Source organism: Xenopus laevis, chromosome 3S (assembly GCF_017654675.1).
Source record: "Xenopus laevis strain J_2021 chromosome 3S, Xenopus_laevis_v10.1, whole genome shotgun sequence".
In the NCBI taxonomy this organism is placed as follows: domain Eukaryota; kingdom Metazoa; phylum Chordata; class Amphibia; order Anura; family Pipidae; genus Xenopus; species Xenopus laevis.
Genome location: NC_054376.1, coordinates 26,209,927 through 26,227,899, shown reverse-complemented (window position 1 = coordinate 26,227,899; position 17,973 = coordinate 26,209,927). Strand labels below are relative to the sequence as shown.

General features: G+C 41.4%; 1 protein-coding gene across 1 annotated transcript; it reads right to left on the bottom strand.

Moving 5' to 3' along the window:
- Positions 1 to 4,862: 4,862 nt before the first annotated feature.
- On the bottom strand, positions 4,863 to 8,125 carry LOC108712725 (caspase-7-like). Its single transcript, XM_041588117.1, has 2 exons — positions 7,112 to 8,125; positions 4,863 to 5,167 (listed from the first exon to the last, which is right to left on the bottom strand). The coding sequence occupies exons 1-2, from the start codon at positions 7,311 to 7,313 to the stop codon at positions 4,953 to 4,955; spliced, it is 417 nt and encodes a 138-aa protein (XP_041444051.1). The 5' UTR covers positions 7,314 to 8,125; the 3' UTR covers positions 4,863 to 4,952.
- Between the last annotated feature and the right edge of the window lie 9,848 nt (positions 8,126 to 17,973).

Here is a 17,973-nt window from a genome sequence, read left to right as displayed (position 1 = left end):
ATATGATGTCATCAGATTTAGTTTTGGCTGCTGCTGGCAAGGGTAAAGATTGGGGGCAATATGATGGCTGCAGGAGGGCTTTATGATGGATGGCTGCTGAGCTTACTTGCACAGGTACGGGTGGGGTGTATGATGAATGGCTGCTGGGCTTGCTGGTACAGGTACAGGGGGCAGTAATATAAATGAAAAAATGTTGTACACTTTCTTGCTCTCTTTATTTAAAAACCATCATGGTAAGGAGGGAAATTGTAATGCAGGCAGGGGGCACTGAGTGAAGCTCTTGCCTAGGGTGCCGAACTACCTTGTACCTGCCCTGGCAAGGATGTCACTCATATGTGAAAAAAGCTAAGTCATATAAGACATACCCATAAATTCATATGCCTCCTCCACCCCTGTGTATAATACAGTACCCCAGCATGTGATTAAACACCTTAGGGGCCACTAACAATAATTTTCAAATGCTAAAAAAACCCCAGAACAAATACCAAAGTATGGCACACACAGGGAGCATATAGAAGGCAGAACAGAGCAGGAGACAGGGAAACCTATTAGGACCAGTCTAATATGTAGTTGTACTACATACAGCGACACAGTGCTGGTGCCCCATTAGTATTTCGAATAAAGTGTGAACAGGTGAACAATGTGGGCAGTTTCAGTCAGGTGTGAACAGTACAGGCTTTAGGGATGGGAACAATACAGGAGATTACAGTCTGAATTTGAGGTTTAAACAATGCAGGGGCCAGTTAATCTCAGTAGTTATACCTTTTAAATTTTATATATGGTAAACAGACACAGCAGGCAGACTTTGATGTGGAGGGCCATATAAGGGGGGTCGCGGGCCGCGGGCCGCAGGCCCCCAGTTGGACAGCCCTGATTTAATGCATATTTTCTATTTATTTACCAAACACCTGTGAATTCAGATTTTTTTTGGTTATTTTTTATAATTATTTTTGCGCACGAGCAGCTGTTTTAGAAATTTTGTGTTCACCCTGGTGTTGTTATCTGGAAACTCATTATCCAGAAAGCTCCGTATTATGGGAAGGCCATCTCCCATATACTAAGATATAATTATGGAAGATCCCTTATCTGGAAAACAGGTCCCAAGCATTCTGCATAACAGGTCCCATACCTGTGTTGATCTTGACAGACAGACTATGCAGCCTTGTCCTGTTTATATTAGGGGAGATTTGCCATTTTGGGGAGACAAAGTCTGTACTACCCTAGTGGTCCCAACTCTTGCACGACAACATGCAATATAAAACTTGGCTTGTGGTTTTTTTTCAATTCATAAACTGCCCAGATGTCTAAAAAAAATGCAAAAATACATATTTTAAAATATCTATATATGCCTTCTTTGGCTGTCTCTGTCAATTAGGCAGCAGGTATGAATTCTCTAGTCATGCATAATCTGTCTCAATCCATCTGTGTGTGTGACAAAACACTAACATGATCATATCATATACAGGCAGCAGGACTATCCATACGCAGAGCTATGCAAAGCTACACCACCCACACACCGGGGAATTCTGCTGATTTCGTCAATAATTTTCAACTGAGAACTCAATACAGGGGGTAATTTATCAAAGTCCGATTTTATCTCAAAATTTTCTGCTACAAACTCACATCAAATCCACTCTGGTCTTTTACTCTTATTTATTATTAAATTTTCTCGAAACTTTGCTTTGCGTGAAAAAAAATCTAATTTTCTAGATTTTTTCGGATTTTTCACCCAAAAACTCAGATTTCTTAAGCTTTTTGCCCAAAACCCAGCGCACATCAAAAAATCATTGAGACTTCTCCCATTGACTTATATGCAACCTCGACAGGTCTGAGATGCCGGATTTTCCTTGGGGTTAAATAAATTCTGAAAAATGTGTGATTTTTAAAAGTCAGATTTTATTAAAAAAAAAAATCAAAATTTTTTTCTGGATTTTTGCATTCTGAGTTTAGTAAATAACCCCCTTAGTTTGGTTTAGTAGAACATTGACTGAATTTACACAAAGAAACATTCCCATGAAGTTCAACCCTTTCCGTAAAGTCTCATACAAACAGGGCTGCATTACGTCTGCTGCTGCCCTTGGCACTGGATCTCAGGGCACCACCTCCCACACAGATTGGGGAAGAGAGTTAATAAAAAAAATTTTAACATTCAGAAGACTGAAATAGGTGCTCTTTTAGTAGTTATCTGTATTTTGCACCATGTATTTTTCCTTTATTTCAACCAGATTGTCAGTCCATGCATTCTCACAGCATGGTGCCACCACCACCAGACTTCACCAGTTGTGGGCAATAGACACAAATGAACAGCACTTTCCACCATCAGTTGTTTCAAGGCAGCATGTTAGGAGGCCTCCTGTATCCAAGCCAACAGAGTGACATCACTTTATATCGTAATAAAATCCCTTTATTTTATCTAATGGCAGTAGCCGTAGGCAAAGTTGGTGACCATTCTTTGTCAGATCAACATATGCAATGATTAAATGAATACACTCAAAATTTTGCAGATGGGTGCTGCCATGAGTTAAAGTTCAAATGAGTGTGAATTTAGTACCTTTAAAATACCATATATGTCAGGTCTACGCACAAAAACATTTATTGAGTGCATACAAATCAGTATTAAAAAAAAACATACCATACCAAACAACAGAGGTATCATTGTGCTCCACAGTCCCTAAATGCCTCTCTCCTTGCACATTTGGAGCCATTGGGCCATTCTAATTTCTAATCCTATAAAACGAAAATTTTCCTTTTATACTCTGCATCAGGGCTCTCCATTGTTTTTTACCCATTACATAAAAATGTAAAAACAAATGGGGCGCAAGACAAGCATTAAAAAAGTTCCCATCGGTGCCAAATAAGGGCTGTGATTGGCTATTTGGTAGCCCCTATGTGGAATGGCAGCCTATGAGAGGCTCTGTTTAGCAATACGCTTTGTTAATAATACCCCATTGCCAATTGTTAGGAGTGTTGTGTGTTAGTTTCACTTTTATGTACCTTTATTTTAGATAAATAGTTATTTTGTTTACCAAACACTATGTGTGAATTATTACTGTTTTCCTAGTGGGGCCACCCCTAGGTGCATTCCCAGATCCTAGGTGGAGGCACTGTGCTAATAAGTGTGCTAATATGTACCAGGTACCAGTCTCTCCCAATACCACTGCAGATTGGCTCATTTACCTTGCCGGTAAAAATGATAGTTGATCCCAATGTTAAAAAAGATAAATATATAGGAAGGCTGCTATTTTGTTCCAGAAAAGGTGGCAACCGTAGCACCACACTTGGAGTGTAACACCGACAGAAGTGGTTATTTTATCTGTGATATATTCAGTACGAGTAGTCCACACATGATGATTTTCTTCTATCTATTCATTTGACATATGTGCCTTGCTAAGCAGCGTACGCTGAAAATGTTATGTACTGTTAGGCCAGACTTACAGAGAAGCTGGTGCCTGTATATGTTATCAAGGATAAGCTATAGGTGACTCCAAAGGCTCCTGATATAGTGCCCAGAATGAAGTCACATTATGTGTCCTAACTGGCTACAGAACACATACTGCAGCTGATAGCTAGATTTCCAGGGACTGCCCCAGGGTTGTTTACAGAATTTTTTCTTCTCTGGGGTTCCATACAATAGGAATATTAGGCACTCCTTTTAACAAACTCAACTACTGAATATTGTGTTAGGGCTCTGTTGATCATGACCCCCTACTGCCTCTACCCCAACATGATTACCCTCTTAATAAGAGATATAGTAAAACTAACCGCCTCTGTATATACAGTAACTGTCACTGTTAAATCCTGACTGATCAACACAGACCTTCCACAGCTTAACAAATAAATAAATTAAATTGTGAAATGTCTATAAATAAATAATGTCTGTAAACAATGTCCCATGGAATGAGGCCAGTGATGAGATACAGCTGAAGGTAATTGGCTCACAGGAGGTGTTAAGATGGCCATACATTCAGAGATCCACTTGTTTGGCGAGGTTGCCATAGGAGTGGATTTCTCTCCGATATGCCCACCTTGACGTGGGCGATATTGAGCTGATCTGATCGTGGGCCCTAGGGCCCAATGAGCGGATAACAAGGAGGAGAATACGGGCAGTCAGATCGGCAACCACATGAACGAACCAATGCGGTCATTGATCTAACAGGATTATTAAACCCACCAGATATCGGTCAGGGAATCCCGTTGGAGGGCCCCATACACTGCTCGATAAGCTACCAACTAAATCTGTTAGCTCGTATGGGGAGAAGGAGCTGGAGCATGAAGATTTTACACCCCTTTCAGAGAAGGGAACAGTCTTTGGTGGCCTATACAGTCGTACCGCCATACAGTCAAGGAACACACGTGCTAGGATTGGCTGAAGGGATGTAGTTCTTGAGTAAGGTTGGTGGTGTAGCAGGGCATTTCTTTGTACCCTCCATACTGCCCTTGGCTCTGAAATGTGTAGGCCACCATGTGGGCAAGACGGATGAGGATCTGGTGCAGCTCAAGGTTCCTTTCCTCTCCATCCAGCAACTTACAGAGAGTCTGTAGGAAGACAGAGCCACCTGGGTTCTGGAAAGCTACATGTCCTGAGGAGATAAATATCATGGCTGTCAGTGTTTCAGGTTCTGGCAAATAAACATTCCTGTGGGTCACTTGGGCACAGGGGGAGGCAGATTATATATATATATATATATATGTAGATTAAAAATTCTGCCTTTGTGAGCATTATTCTTCTGGCATAATTGGTGAGAACCCAGTGATGTACCTTCACTGCTGGCAAACATTAGAACAGAGTCTGTGGGCAAGTTCAGGCTCAGAGACTCAGAGGCTCAGAGAGAAGGCATCTGTTGTGCAAGCATCACCGTCTGTCTCCAGAAACACCCCTTCGTCAAACTGTACCCCACGGCAAGCCTGCAACAAGGTCAATATAGGCCATTATAGCACTGTGACCCCCCCTGCTATATATTATGCACAGTGCAGTCTCCAATGGCTGCTCTTACCTGTACAAAGAAAAGCTTGGGGACTCCAGCAAGCAAAGGACTGTTGTGTGGTGCCAATATGTTGTACAGATCTCTTAGTAAAACTGGTTCCCCGTAGAAATCATAAATAAGCCCCTCATCACCATGGCTGGACAGAATGCTTATAAAGCACCCCCCTTGTGGCATCTTGCTCTCTGAAGAAGAAAGACACATTCAGACTCGACCATAAAGCACAGGCACCAACAACACCATACTCCAGGCCATACCACCAGGCATTACATTATTGTAAGAAGGGTCTACTAGCCCATGCACCCAAAAATATGTCCAGAACCTAAACCAGCAATTGCAAAGGCTGCTTGTGCTTTACACCACTGTTTTGGGGCTTTGGGGACATGTGCTCCTTAAAGGGGAACTAAAGTCTAAAATAGAATAATGCTAGAAATGATGTATTTTGTATACTAAACATAAACATGAACTTACTGCACCAGAAGCCTAATAAAACACATGATTTATGCTTTCAAAGTTGGCCACAGGGGGTCATCATCTTGTAACTGTTAACCCATCTTTGCAAGACCAAGACCATGCACATGCTCAGTGTGGTCTGGGATTCTGTTGGGAGGTTAAGATTAGGGATCATCATAAATGATCAAAACAGCACAAGTCAAATAATATCTGCCATAGAAGCCGACACAGCAAGACTGATTAATAATCAGAATATACAGACTGCACTGGGTCCTGTGTTGTCATGTAATCTAATGTGGATTGTATAGTTTTTGTATTGTTTAATACAAACTTTCTCCAACTCTGCAGAACCAGTAGCTGTAGCAAATTAATGCTTCCAGTTTATCTGTTTAAATCTGGCTCCCTGATCTTTGTCCCTGCCATTGGAATTGGAAACATTAAAAGAGATGTAAAGGCAAAAATAAAATCCAATATGAATCTCAACAGGGAAACAAACAAAGCTGCTTGAGTTCTGCACAGCTGGGAAATAAAGTAAGGTCTGGGGCCCCCTGCTGTTTGAAAGTATGCTCATTTCTCTGCAGAGCAGTTAGGGATCATCTGAAGTTTCCTATCCACAGCAGTCAGAGCAAGTAAAACAAAGGGAGAATTTCAATGCATACAGTCAGGTTTCTTATAAAAATGGTAGACATTTTTTAATTACAGTATATTGGAGATAGGTTTCTTTTTCATTAAAGAGATCCCCTTTAACTATGGGACAGGCCTCTGAGGTAGTGGATGGATTGGTCTAGTCTAAAAGTCATTTATGGTGATATTGTAGGGTGTATGCTTGAAACAAATACTAATGGAAGCATTGAGTTGCCAAACAGAATCACTTTATAAGCAAACAATCAGGACTGCCATCAGAAATCGCAGGGCCCCATATGAAAAAATTTCCTGGGCCCCCTGGGCTGCACCCACCGCAAGCCCCACCTACAGGTCCGCCCCCCACCACACAGTAAAAAAACAAAAAAAATATTGGTGGCTAGGGTTCCCACATGTTAATAAAAAATAAAAAGATATTGGTGGTCAGGCCCCCCCATAAAAAAAACATTTGTGGCCAGGGCCCCCCCCCATTAAAAAATATTGGTGGCTAGGACCTCACATGAGAAAAAGAAATTGGTGGCCGTGGCCCCCCCCCCCCCCACATTATGAGAGAATTGGTGGCCAGGGCCCCTTAAACGTCCATGCCTTCCTGTTGTCAGCAGCTCTCAGAAAGATGGGGGCCCGGCTAATAAAGTAAGTGTGGTGTGGCCGGGCCCCCCTTACCCTCGGGCCCCCTACAACTCTCCCCCCTGTCCCCCCCTGATGGCAGGCCTGCAAACAATGCAAACTGTCTGGACTAATTTGGGTTCACCCCGTAAATTAGCTTTACCCCCATGCAGCACTGACTCTTGGCCTACCACTTGTCCCTCTTTCTGCCAACTGCCAGAATGAAAATTGACAATCAACACTGAACAATCATACTAGATATTAGCTTTCCTGGACACCAATGGAAAGTTTGGCTAAGTGACTGTTACCTTCCATGTTTAGACAAAAGTTTAAGGGGATTTAAGAAGTTCCACGGCTGCAGAAGAAACACAGAGTTGCCTTGGATATAATGCTAGTGCTATGTGATGATACTGCATAGATCTTAATACCTTTCTGGTAGATATCCTTTATCTCCTTGGCACTGACATCCATATGTAGGGAGACTTTATAATCCAGATGAGTAAGGACCTTAAAGAGTCGGTTTGCATCACGCTTCACCCCCTTGCGCTTGTCTAGACTTTCTCCCTGTCTGTTGTGGAATTCTGATATGGCAATGATCACTGCTCGGCCCTTCATCTCCTTTAACATCATGTGTAACTAAGGAAAAAAAAGATAATATGGGAGACCAGTATCCCTCTAGGGAAACCACACTATATGCCAATACATTTTTTAGGGGACCAAATAAAGTGTTATAAAATATGGGGAACATATAAATAGAACACTTTAAAGTGTCATTGACAGGTTAAACATTAAAAGGAATGTAAACCAAAAATAAATCGGTCTGCCCCTCTCTATTTCTACCCTGGTGATTCTGACTTTTAGAAGCCAACTGATTAACAGACCTGCCAAAAGAGACACTGCAAGGCTGACTTCTGCTACACCGAGACAGAACCAACAGGCGGAAAAAGGACAGACACATTGCCTTTCTATAGCAATTCCATTTACAAATAACTTGAAAACCATTGAACATTTGTAATGAATTTGTATTGGGAAGTTGCTTAAAAATGTTTTTTCATTGGCCAAAATTGTATTTTACATCACCTTTAATATGTACATTATGAGGTAAAACCTCTTAGCCGTGAGATCTACTTGTTTGGCCAATGTTCTGCAAAGCTACGAAGACCCACCGGGCAAGAACGCACAAGACTGAAGTTTTAAATATGATCAACAAATATCTGGCAATTTGTCAGCCATTTATTGATTTGGCAGGCCATTAGGTGACCCAATACATGTGTCAATAAGCTGCTTGCCTGGAGCCAGGGGCTGTGTCAGTCTCTGTATTACCAGCTGTAGAGTCAGATGAGGTGTGATTGGCCATAGGAGGTACTAATTAACCAGAAATTATTATAATTAAGGACTCAGGGCAAGATAGTATCTGGTTAGTATTTTATAAAGCTTAATTGCAGTGGCGTAACTACCGGGGGAGCAGGGGGTGTGATTGGGCCAGGGCCTGCACCCCCTCAGGGCCCCCGGCAACTCGTGTGCCACTGACTCTGGTGGCAGAAAATGACGTATGGAGGGGGGCGGGGGCCCGGCTTCACGTCCAGCGCCAGGGCCAGCCCCCTTCTAGTTACGTTACTGCTTAATTGTACTGGAAAAAAACATTTACAGGAATTTTTAGAAAAACTGGGACAATTTTGACACACAATTTTGGAAAAACAGTTGAAAAATGTAAAAAAGTATCCATTTAAATGCATGTAAAATGCAGGTTAAATTAAAATGTGGCTTAGCCACAGGAATACTATTGTTCTTATTAGTAACACTAGGGGGCAGATTTATACTGGTCAGTAAGCTTGATAAAAGGCCATATGGCCTGAAACGTCGCGGGGGATGCCCACAAGAGCACAAATAAAGGCTTTTTAAACTACATCCAAATCGATGGTGCTGTTCATTTTCTACATTACATGGTCTGTCAATGGAAAGTGGTCGTTGCAGAACGTGCACCATCAAGGCAAGATACTAAGAATCGGTGTGCTGACTAAATTTGTTCTCCAATTACTGTTCCACGTAAGTCTTGCACACTTAAAAAAGATTCAAAATGACTTTTGCATATACTGATGAGGACATCACCCGAATTACTGGCATGATTGGACAAACTGATAATTTCCTGAATCAGCCGGATATAGCGATTGACTTCAAAGAATTGGAGAAAACCAAACGTAAATTCATTGCATATGAGTTACATGCGCAAACATTGGGAGAATATGTTAAGTGCAAACGAATTCCACGAGGCCTGCGTTCACATTTAAGACCTACAATGTTTTCCAATAATGAGCAATTTTGTAATAAATGGGAAGCTATCCTGAATAAATGCTCGATTGACCTTATGGTGGCAATTATAGAAGAGATACATAAAGAGTTACCAAAAGTATCACAGAGCGGAAACGAAATGGAAACAAAGTTGCGGAACCAGGCGAGCCCTCAGGTGTTTACAGAGGGAAAGAGAAAGCTGGCGGACCATCTACAAAGCTTCCGCATGGAGCTGCAGGCTCGTAAACGCACAAAGTTTCAACGCGATGAGGCTGATTACGAGGAGGGTGCAGTGTACCGATGGGAAACTAACCGCAATGACCGAGGAGGCTTCCAAGGGAGGGACCCACGAGGATTCCGTAATAAACCCAGGGAGACGCGAAGAGTTCGTGTATCGACTGAAACCTCCGACTCGCAAGATACTTCCCTGCCTTTTTTAGGTGGATCGCAAAGTTCACTCACGGCAGACCCAGAAGACGCAAACGAGGGGGCCGCAAGCACCGCAAGAAACAAGCAGCACCGACAATACAAACGCCGACGGATGCGGTGGTGAATATCTCCAGCAGAACGCTTACCGATGTTGAACTGCAGGTATTGCATAAGGGACTTTCTTTCAGCTTGGTGAACAAACCCGATTTCTTTAAACTAGATCTAGAACTGTTTAGACTTTTCAGGACATTAAGATTGAAGGCCCAATTCGACAACAAACAAGAGGTGGGAGGTGTAGTTCACTCTATAAATACCTTCTGTGGTGATCAATTAGATCTTAAACCCCTTAGTACATATATGCCCAAATGTGATAATGTCTTTGTGGAAGCGTATATTAAACATGTAACCAGGGAAATTAAGATGTTAGAAGATAAATATCGTAGAGGTGATATACATGTACTTCCGAATAATTTAAGTAAATCAGAATATCAGTCACTGTTGGATTTAATGGGTAATACAGAGATTATCATCAAGTCTGCAGATAAAGGGGGCGCACTGGTTGTTATGAATAGAGATGATTATGTTGCTGAAATAAAACGCCAAGTAGATGATAATACTACATATCTCAAATTAAGAAACAATCCGTTGATTGAAATTCAAACGAAAATAAAAAATTTGGTGGATGAAGCCACACAATTAAAGATAATAGATGGAAAATTGGCAGTTTTCTTACAGCAACAGTTTCCTCTAACACCTTTATTTTATATACTTCCCAAAATTCACAAAAATCTTGAAAGTCCCCCCGGGAGACCTATAGTGTCCTGTGTGGATTCTGTTCTATCACCTATTGCTATTTTTGTTGATAAGATCATTAGACCATATGTGGAAGCGCATGTATCATATGTGAGAGACACTAGTGATTTTTTAAACAAAATATCTGTTTTTTCTAAAGATATGGAAGGGGTATGGTTGGTGACTCTAGATGTAGAGAGCCTCTACACCTCCATCCCACATGATGGGGGTGTCGAGGCAGTCTCATTGGAGTTACTAAAGGACGAAAGTCTTGATGGATCTCAAAAAAAATTTGTGATCCAGTGTTTGGAACTCCTCCTTCATAATAATTACTTCCAATTTGACGAAGAATTCTACATGCAAATACGTGGTACGGCAATGGGGTCTAATGTGGCCCCCGCCTACGCAAACATATTTATGAATCAATTTGAGACAAAATTTGTCTATATACATGAATTATTTAAAATATATTGCAAGAAATGGATGCGTTATATCGATGATGTGTTTGCGTTATGGGCGGGGCCACTTTGGACCCTTGAATTATTCGTTCAGGAAATCAATAATGCCTTACCCTGTATAAGGTTTACCCTAAACTCACATTTGGATGAAATTCCATTTCTGGATACCAAGGTATACAAAGCAGAGGGGGGTTTATTAACTGATTTATATACAAAATCGACAGACCGCAATTTGCTGCTACATTACAAATCCTTCCATCCACCACAGCTAAAGAAAGCTCTGCCGAAATCACAATTAAGCAGAGTTAAACGTATAGTCGCATCTGAAGATAAAGTGGATAAAAGGTTGGATGAAATGTGCAATAAATTTCGTGAAAGAGAATATCCAGATAACCTCCTTAGGACGCAATTGAATGAAATTAAAAATCAAAGTAGAAAGGAAATGTTAAAAGGTAAACCAAAAAACAGAGAGAACAATGTTACTTTCGTTACTCAATATAATACCTTGAGTAAACAAATTGCCAATATTTTACGGCATCATTGGCCGCTTATAAAAAACAATTTACCCCAAATTAATGCGTTCACTAGACCACCTATAATAGCCTACAAAAAGGGTAGATCGTTAGGCTCTATGCTGGTTCACACCGATATGAGACAAAGGAGTGTGAGCAGGAACAGTAAAGCAGGGACTTTTCCCTGCTATAACTGCAACTGTTGCTCCAATGTTCAACAGGGAGATGTGGTTTTTCATCCTAGGAAAGGATACCCTATAAAGATCAAAGATCGTTATTCCTGTAGTTCAACATATGCTATATATATAATCAAATGCCCCTGCGGGCTTGCATATGTGGGTCAAACAAAAAGAACAGTTCGTGAACGCATGAGGGAACATAAGTCCGCTATTAATACTGGAAAAAGAGATCAGGCAGTAGCAGGCCATTTTATTGAGCATTCTCACAGAGTAAACCAATTGAAATTCCAAGTGTTGGAGACAGTAGATACAAAACAAAGAGGAGGGAATAGACACAAGGATTTATTGTATCGAGAAGCATTCTGGATTAGGAAATTGGAAACTTTAGAGCCATGGGGATTGAATAAAGAATATGATTTAAGTCCCATTTTTAGGTGATCTTGAATGGCTCTTTTATTCTATATTTAATTGAGTATGGGTTTTAATTATGATCTATGTCTTTATTCTTTTACAGATACACTATGACACTTTTTATCGTATCAAGCTTCTATTTATTGGTGTCACTCGATTGATGTAATTGGTAATTTTCACTATACTATGAATTATTGTAATTGCTTGTTTTGTTTTTTGGTTTTTTGTTTAAAAATAACTGATGCACTTTATTGACCACTAGATGGAGTTAAAGGGTATAAATGGTTGTATGGAAATACTGGTCAGTAAGCTTGATAAAAGGCCATATGGCCTGAAACGTCGCGGGGGATGCCCACAAGAGCACAAATAAAGGCTTTTTAAACTACATCCAAATCGATGGTGCTGTTCATTTTCTACACTACATGGCAGATTTATCAAGGGTCGAAGTGAATTTGAGGGGATTTTCGAAGTAAAAAAATGTGAAATTCTAAGTAATGTTTTGGATACTTCGACCATCGAATAGGCTACTACGGCTTCGAATTCGATTCTAAGTAAAAATACTTTGATTATTCGACCATTCGATAATCGAATTACTGTCTCTTTAAAAAAGTTCGACTTCAATACTTCGCCAAATTAAACCTGCCGAAGTGCTATGTTAGCCTATGGGGACCTTCTAGAGCATTTTTCTCTAGTTTTTTGAAGTCGAAGAAAAATAGTTTGAGCGATGGATGAAATCCTTCGAATCGTTCGATTCGTTCGATTCGAAGGATTTCATCGTTCGATCGAACGATTTTACTTCGACCGCAAATGGGCAAATTCGATGTAAAAAAACTTCGACTTCGATATTCGAAGTATTCCAATTCGATGGTCGAATTTCGAAGCTTTTTATAACTTCCAAATTCGACCCTTGATAAATCTGCCCCAAGTAGTAGTGTAAATATCTTTCCTTACTTTACCCCACCAGATACTCGCCCCCCTCCAATAGCAGCCGTGTTTAATATTAAATCCCTGCTTACCTGTCTCACTTGGTCTCTTGGGTCCTTAAATGTGAATGAATGATCAGTCTTTCCCTTTAACCGCCTGCTCTACAGAGCCGGCTTTCAGGTAGTTATATAGCGTGAGACAAAAAGGCACGGCTCACAGGTCAGTCACACCCCCATCTCCTCAAGGAAACAATCGAAATCAAATATCATACATTTCTGTTCTGACTCTTTGACACCTTCTTCTTGTTTCCTTGTATCTGTGGCCAACTTTTAAAATAAAAATGTTCCAAGTTAAAATAATGTAGAGGTATGGGAACTATTATCCAGAACACTTGTGGTTTTGCATTTAAGAGCACTTTCCGTAATTTGGATCTCCATACCTTAAGTCTACCAAAAAAATATTTAAACATTAATTCAACCCTTTAGGATTGTTTTGCCGCCAATAAGGATCATTTGCATTTTGGTTGGGATTAAGTAAAATGTACTGTTTAATATTTACAGAGAAAAAGGAAGTTGTTTTTTTTTAAAAAAAAAAGGGAATTATTTGATTAAAATGGAGTCTATGGAGTTGCTGGCCTTCTTTTAACTTGGAGCATTCTAGATAACGGGTTTCCAGATAACGGATTCCATACCTGTATAAAAACAACAAAAGGAAAATCTCCATTTTGCCTTGTCTTTGCGCCTATAAACTGCTTAGAAGTCAGCCCCGCTGCTGGCAAAGAAAATTATTTGAACAGTTCAGCAAAGGCAATTATGATACAATTATTCCATGAACGCCTTCTTGTATGCATTTGGATTGATTTTGACCAAGTCGATTCTGCATTACTGGTAGGGTAAAAAACCTTGAAAGGCTACATTTGATATGCCTTCATGGTTTCAAACTCACCCCATTAAAATGGAATATTGGTATAATCCAAAATCTGCATTGCTTATTACCAAGGACAAATGTTCTATGTAGGTGCAGGGAGACAGGACACACCTGATGTGTTTTAGACCAATTTGAGCCTTAGGCGCAAATTTACTTACCTCCGAAAATTCGCCAGCGATGGCTTCGCTCACTTCACAACACTTCACCAGGCGTAGATTCGACAGGACAACGCTAATTCACTAAAATCCGAAGCTGCGTCCAGGGCGCAAAACGCTGGCGAAGTAGCGCTAGAGTTACTGCGGCAAACAAAGCGAAGTTGCGTTAGTGTTGTCTAATTTGCATAGGGCAGGAAGTTAAAGTTCAACGGATGTATATGTTGTAGCAAATACATTACACTACACAAGCCTGGGAAACCTTAATAAAATAAAATAGAGTTGTTATATTTCCCTACACATGAGCCCACTGTATAGTTTATGTGCCATATGTTAGGAAATGTAGGGGGGAAGCCGAGTACCCCAGAAAAAAATTACAATCTTTTGCAACCTATCACCCTGAAAAATGAAAAGTCGCCAGCGTTTTTTGGGAAGTCCTATCTACTATCTACTGCACTTCGACTGGTCTGAGCTGGCGAAGGGAAGTCTGGTGCAAGAGGTAACGTTCAGTAAAATCCGCATCCTAGTGAATTTGCGTAGTTACGTCCTTTCGCCAAAGCGCAACTTCGCCAGGAGTAAGGGAGCGAGGTACAGCTAGAGGCTATCCCTTTCATTAGCGACCGTTAGTAAATCGGCGAAGTAACGAAATTACGTCATGATGGCGAATTTTTGCTAGCGTTAGTCACTTCGCCCTTTAGTAAGTAGGTGTGACACCCAGCCCCTGAACATGAATAAATAAGCTGCAATACAGATCATATGTCAAAAGCACCCAATAAAAGCACCTAATAACATACACATTTAGGCCTGAACTGGCAATCTGTGGCAAATGGCAGAGGGGCTGCTGTAAGAAGCTATAGACAGTCACTAGGTATAAATTACCACTGGAAAAAGAATGACCCTTTGGATTGCACCTACTCATTCTATAGTTGCTAATTCCCATCACAGAAAAATAAAACTTAACTTTTAATGTGATGAAAGGTAAAATGGAGATACTGTCCAGGAATCATAAAATTAAAATAATAATCAGGAAGAGCACTATGTAGGCTTGTAGTTATTCAGATACCCGGATTAATGAAGGTAAACTGCAGTAAATTAGCAGCAAGAAGCTGTCCATACACACCTACACCGGGGATAACATTAGCCCATATTAGTAAACCGGCAGTATTTGGAATATCCACTCCTCACCAGCCTTGGCTTGTGTGAGAGAGGTAGTGAAGGGGTTACTTTGAGCAAGATTTATGACGTCCTGCCTAAAGGAAGAAGGTATGCGTTGACTTTCCCTTCTAGGTATCTTTTGAGATACTGCTCAGATACCACCCCCGCCACCCACGAGTCACTCAAATGTCAGCTGTGTAGGAAGTGGGGAAGGGGTTACTTGAACAGAAGTTACAGAGTCCTGCCTGAATGAACTAGGACAGGGGTGTCCAAACTTTTTGCAACTAGGGCCAGATTTGGTGAGGTGAAAATGTGTGGGGGCCGACCATTTCAGACTGACATTCTTTGAACCATTCATCATTTAACTCATTTAAACAAGGAATCACTAACACCTTCAGCACACGGGCAGCAGTATAGACCGAGTGGCAGATCATTTCACTAATGTGCCAAAATATTACTGCTACGGCTATGCGATTCCTGATTGCACTGTGCTGGAGGGCCGCATTATTATTAATTTCATGACGGAGGCTGCGGGCCGGTGTAAATTTGAAAATGGGCCGCAATTGGCCCCCAGGCCGGACTTTGGACATGCCTGAACTAGGAGGTGTGCGTCCCTAGCTCTTTCCCCTATAAATCACATCCGTTATGGCAACTGCCCAGATAATCCCCTCTTCCCTGCGAGTTACTCCCGTAGGAGAAGTTAGAGGACATTTAGAAACAGTTCCGATGCCTTGACTAATTAAACTAAAAGCAACTGCGCCTATTTATTGAGCCTGTGGTGGGGGGCTGGTTGGGTCTCTGTGTATTTGGAATGCCAAATGTCCAGTCTGGACTTGTACACAACTATGCGTAGACAGAAGAGGCACATAATTGAGGGGCACAATGGGTAGGAAGGCAGATTTTTGGAACTGCGTTGACAGAATTGGGGGGCATTGGAGCAAGCAGTGGGGGTATAGCGTCGGTGCCAAGATTACTTGGTCCAATTCTGATACTTAATCCCTTGGGTTTTGTAAATGTAAAATAATAAGAAAAAAATAACTACAACATTAATAATCAGAATTTTCCCCAGCAATTAAGTGCAGATATGGCTTTTAGTGTTGCCACCCGGTTGGTATTTTATCAGCATTGCCGGTAAAACTCCAGCCAAGGCAGGGGCGGTATCACAAACTTACCGGCAATATAGTTATCTGGTAAATTTATAACCTCCTCTCCTTTCTCCCATCCTAACTCTTGTCTAACTTTACCTTCTTTGGCCCTTCTGACTGCCCCTTCAGACCCTGATCAGCCTCGCTGTGTGGTTAAACCGCCCCCTACATCATGCTCCGCCTTCTTATATCCTCCATGACATTGACCCGCCGCCTTTGCATCATTGTCATGCCCCTGGCCAGAATCTCACTTTAGTGAAGGTGGTCAGGGTCCTCAAAAAAAAAACATTGGTGGGGAGTGCCCTCATAAAAGTAAAAAAAAAAAAAATGAAAGAAAAATATGTCATTGATGGTCAGTGGAGCTTATCTTTAAAGTTCGGCAGGTGGTCTTCTTCCTCCTCCGTGATGGCTTCTTCCCCTCAGCGGGCGATCTTCTTGGCTACAACAGCTTCTTTGGATTCCTTCAGCAGCTTTGGTTTTTTTCACTTGATTCTTGGGTGACATTCTGCTTCAATGCCAGCTCAAGGAGGGCCCTGCTAATCCGAGACGTGCAGCAAGACTAGGCCCTCCCCCTAAAACTTGAAATCCACTTGGCCCTGGACAACCACATCCCCTTTGCCCCACTGATATACCTCCCAACATTTTGGAAGTAAAAAGAGGGACAAAAAATTTTTTTCCACATGTAGCGCAGCAATTTTTTGACCACACCCTTTTCTGTGGCCACACCCCCTAATTACCATGTTTGTTATACAAAATTTGGCAGGTTATGAAAGTTTGAAAATATTTCTCCTTATCTAAACTGTGTTTTTGTGTCTCAAAATTGTTACAAAGTATCTTATTTGCACCTGTTAGCTGTTCTGGGCTCTGCTAAAAGCCAATTAAGTGAGAAACTTTGTTTCTTTTTCTGGCTGTTCAGTGCAGAGAAAAGAGGGATTTTCCAGTACAAATGAGGGATTGCGGGTTGAGCTGTCAAAAGAGGGACTGTCCCTCCGAAAAAGGGACAGTTGGGAGGTATGCACTGGTTGAACGGATTGTGCAAAGTCTTCCCTCAAAATCTATATACCTGGAATGCACAACAATCTAGTCATGATTTTCCTTTTCCATGGGTACTGAAATAGGTGTCTTTGAAGGTATAATATGTCATCATCACTGTACAAGAATTTTCACATAGGGGAGACTCAGTCACTCAATTCACATGGGAACCGGAATTTCCATCAGCTATTGTGCAAGCAGCAGTCAGAAGTTACCAGAAGCCGCTTCTGTTCCTTGAACTTTCTTTTTCTTTGTAATATGAGCACAACTACTAATCACTGTGAAATAACCCGGCTCCTGTCTTTATATGTTCTGCTGGGTGCAAAGCCTGTGTACCTGGCAGTAGCTGCTGGGGTAGTGATCAGGCCCAGACCAAGGTTCAAAATAGGTTCTGGCATTTTAAGTACCCAGAGGCTAGTACCACAATAATCTTGATGAACACCCTTGGAGCCAGTCCCGGACTGGCAATCTGTGGGTTCTGGCAAATGCCAGAGGGGCTGCTATAAGGTCCCATAGAAAGTCAGTATTTAGTGGGCTGGTGGGGCCTTTTAGGGCTTCTATATGGGTTGATTGGGCCTCTGTGTACCTGAAATGCCAGGGCCTATTTTAATTCTCAGTCCGGACCTGCTTGGAGCCAATGTAATTCAAACTGAAAGCACCTTGATCTGTAGATGCTTGAGTCTTCCATCCCAAAGAATTGCCACTTTTAAAAACGTCCTGCTCTTTGGATGCACTGGAACATGTAGATAGGCATCCTTTCGGTCTATAGCACTTAGAATGCTTAAAGGAACATTAACACCAACAAATTAAAGTGTTTTAAAGGAAAGACAATATAATGTAGCGTTGCCCTGCACTGGCAAAACTGGAGTGTTTGCTTCAGAAAAA

Bases quoted from the DNA above. Each gene is read 5' to 3' on its own strand.
- LOC108712725 (XM_041588117.1), bottom strand. From the start codon at position 7,313: ATGATGTTAAAGGAGATGAAGGGCCGAGCAGTGATCATTGCCATATCA. The intron at 5,168-7,111 runs GTATTAAGATCT...TTTCTTCTTCAG, and splicing joins AAAGGATATCTACCAGAAAG to AGAGCAAGATGCCACAAGGG.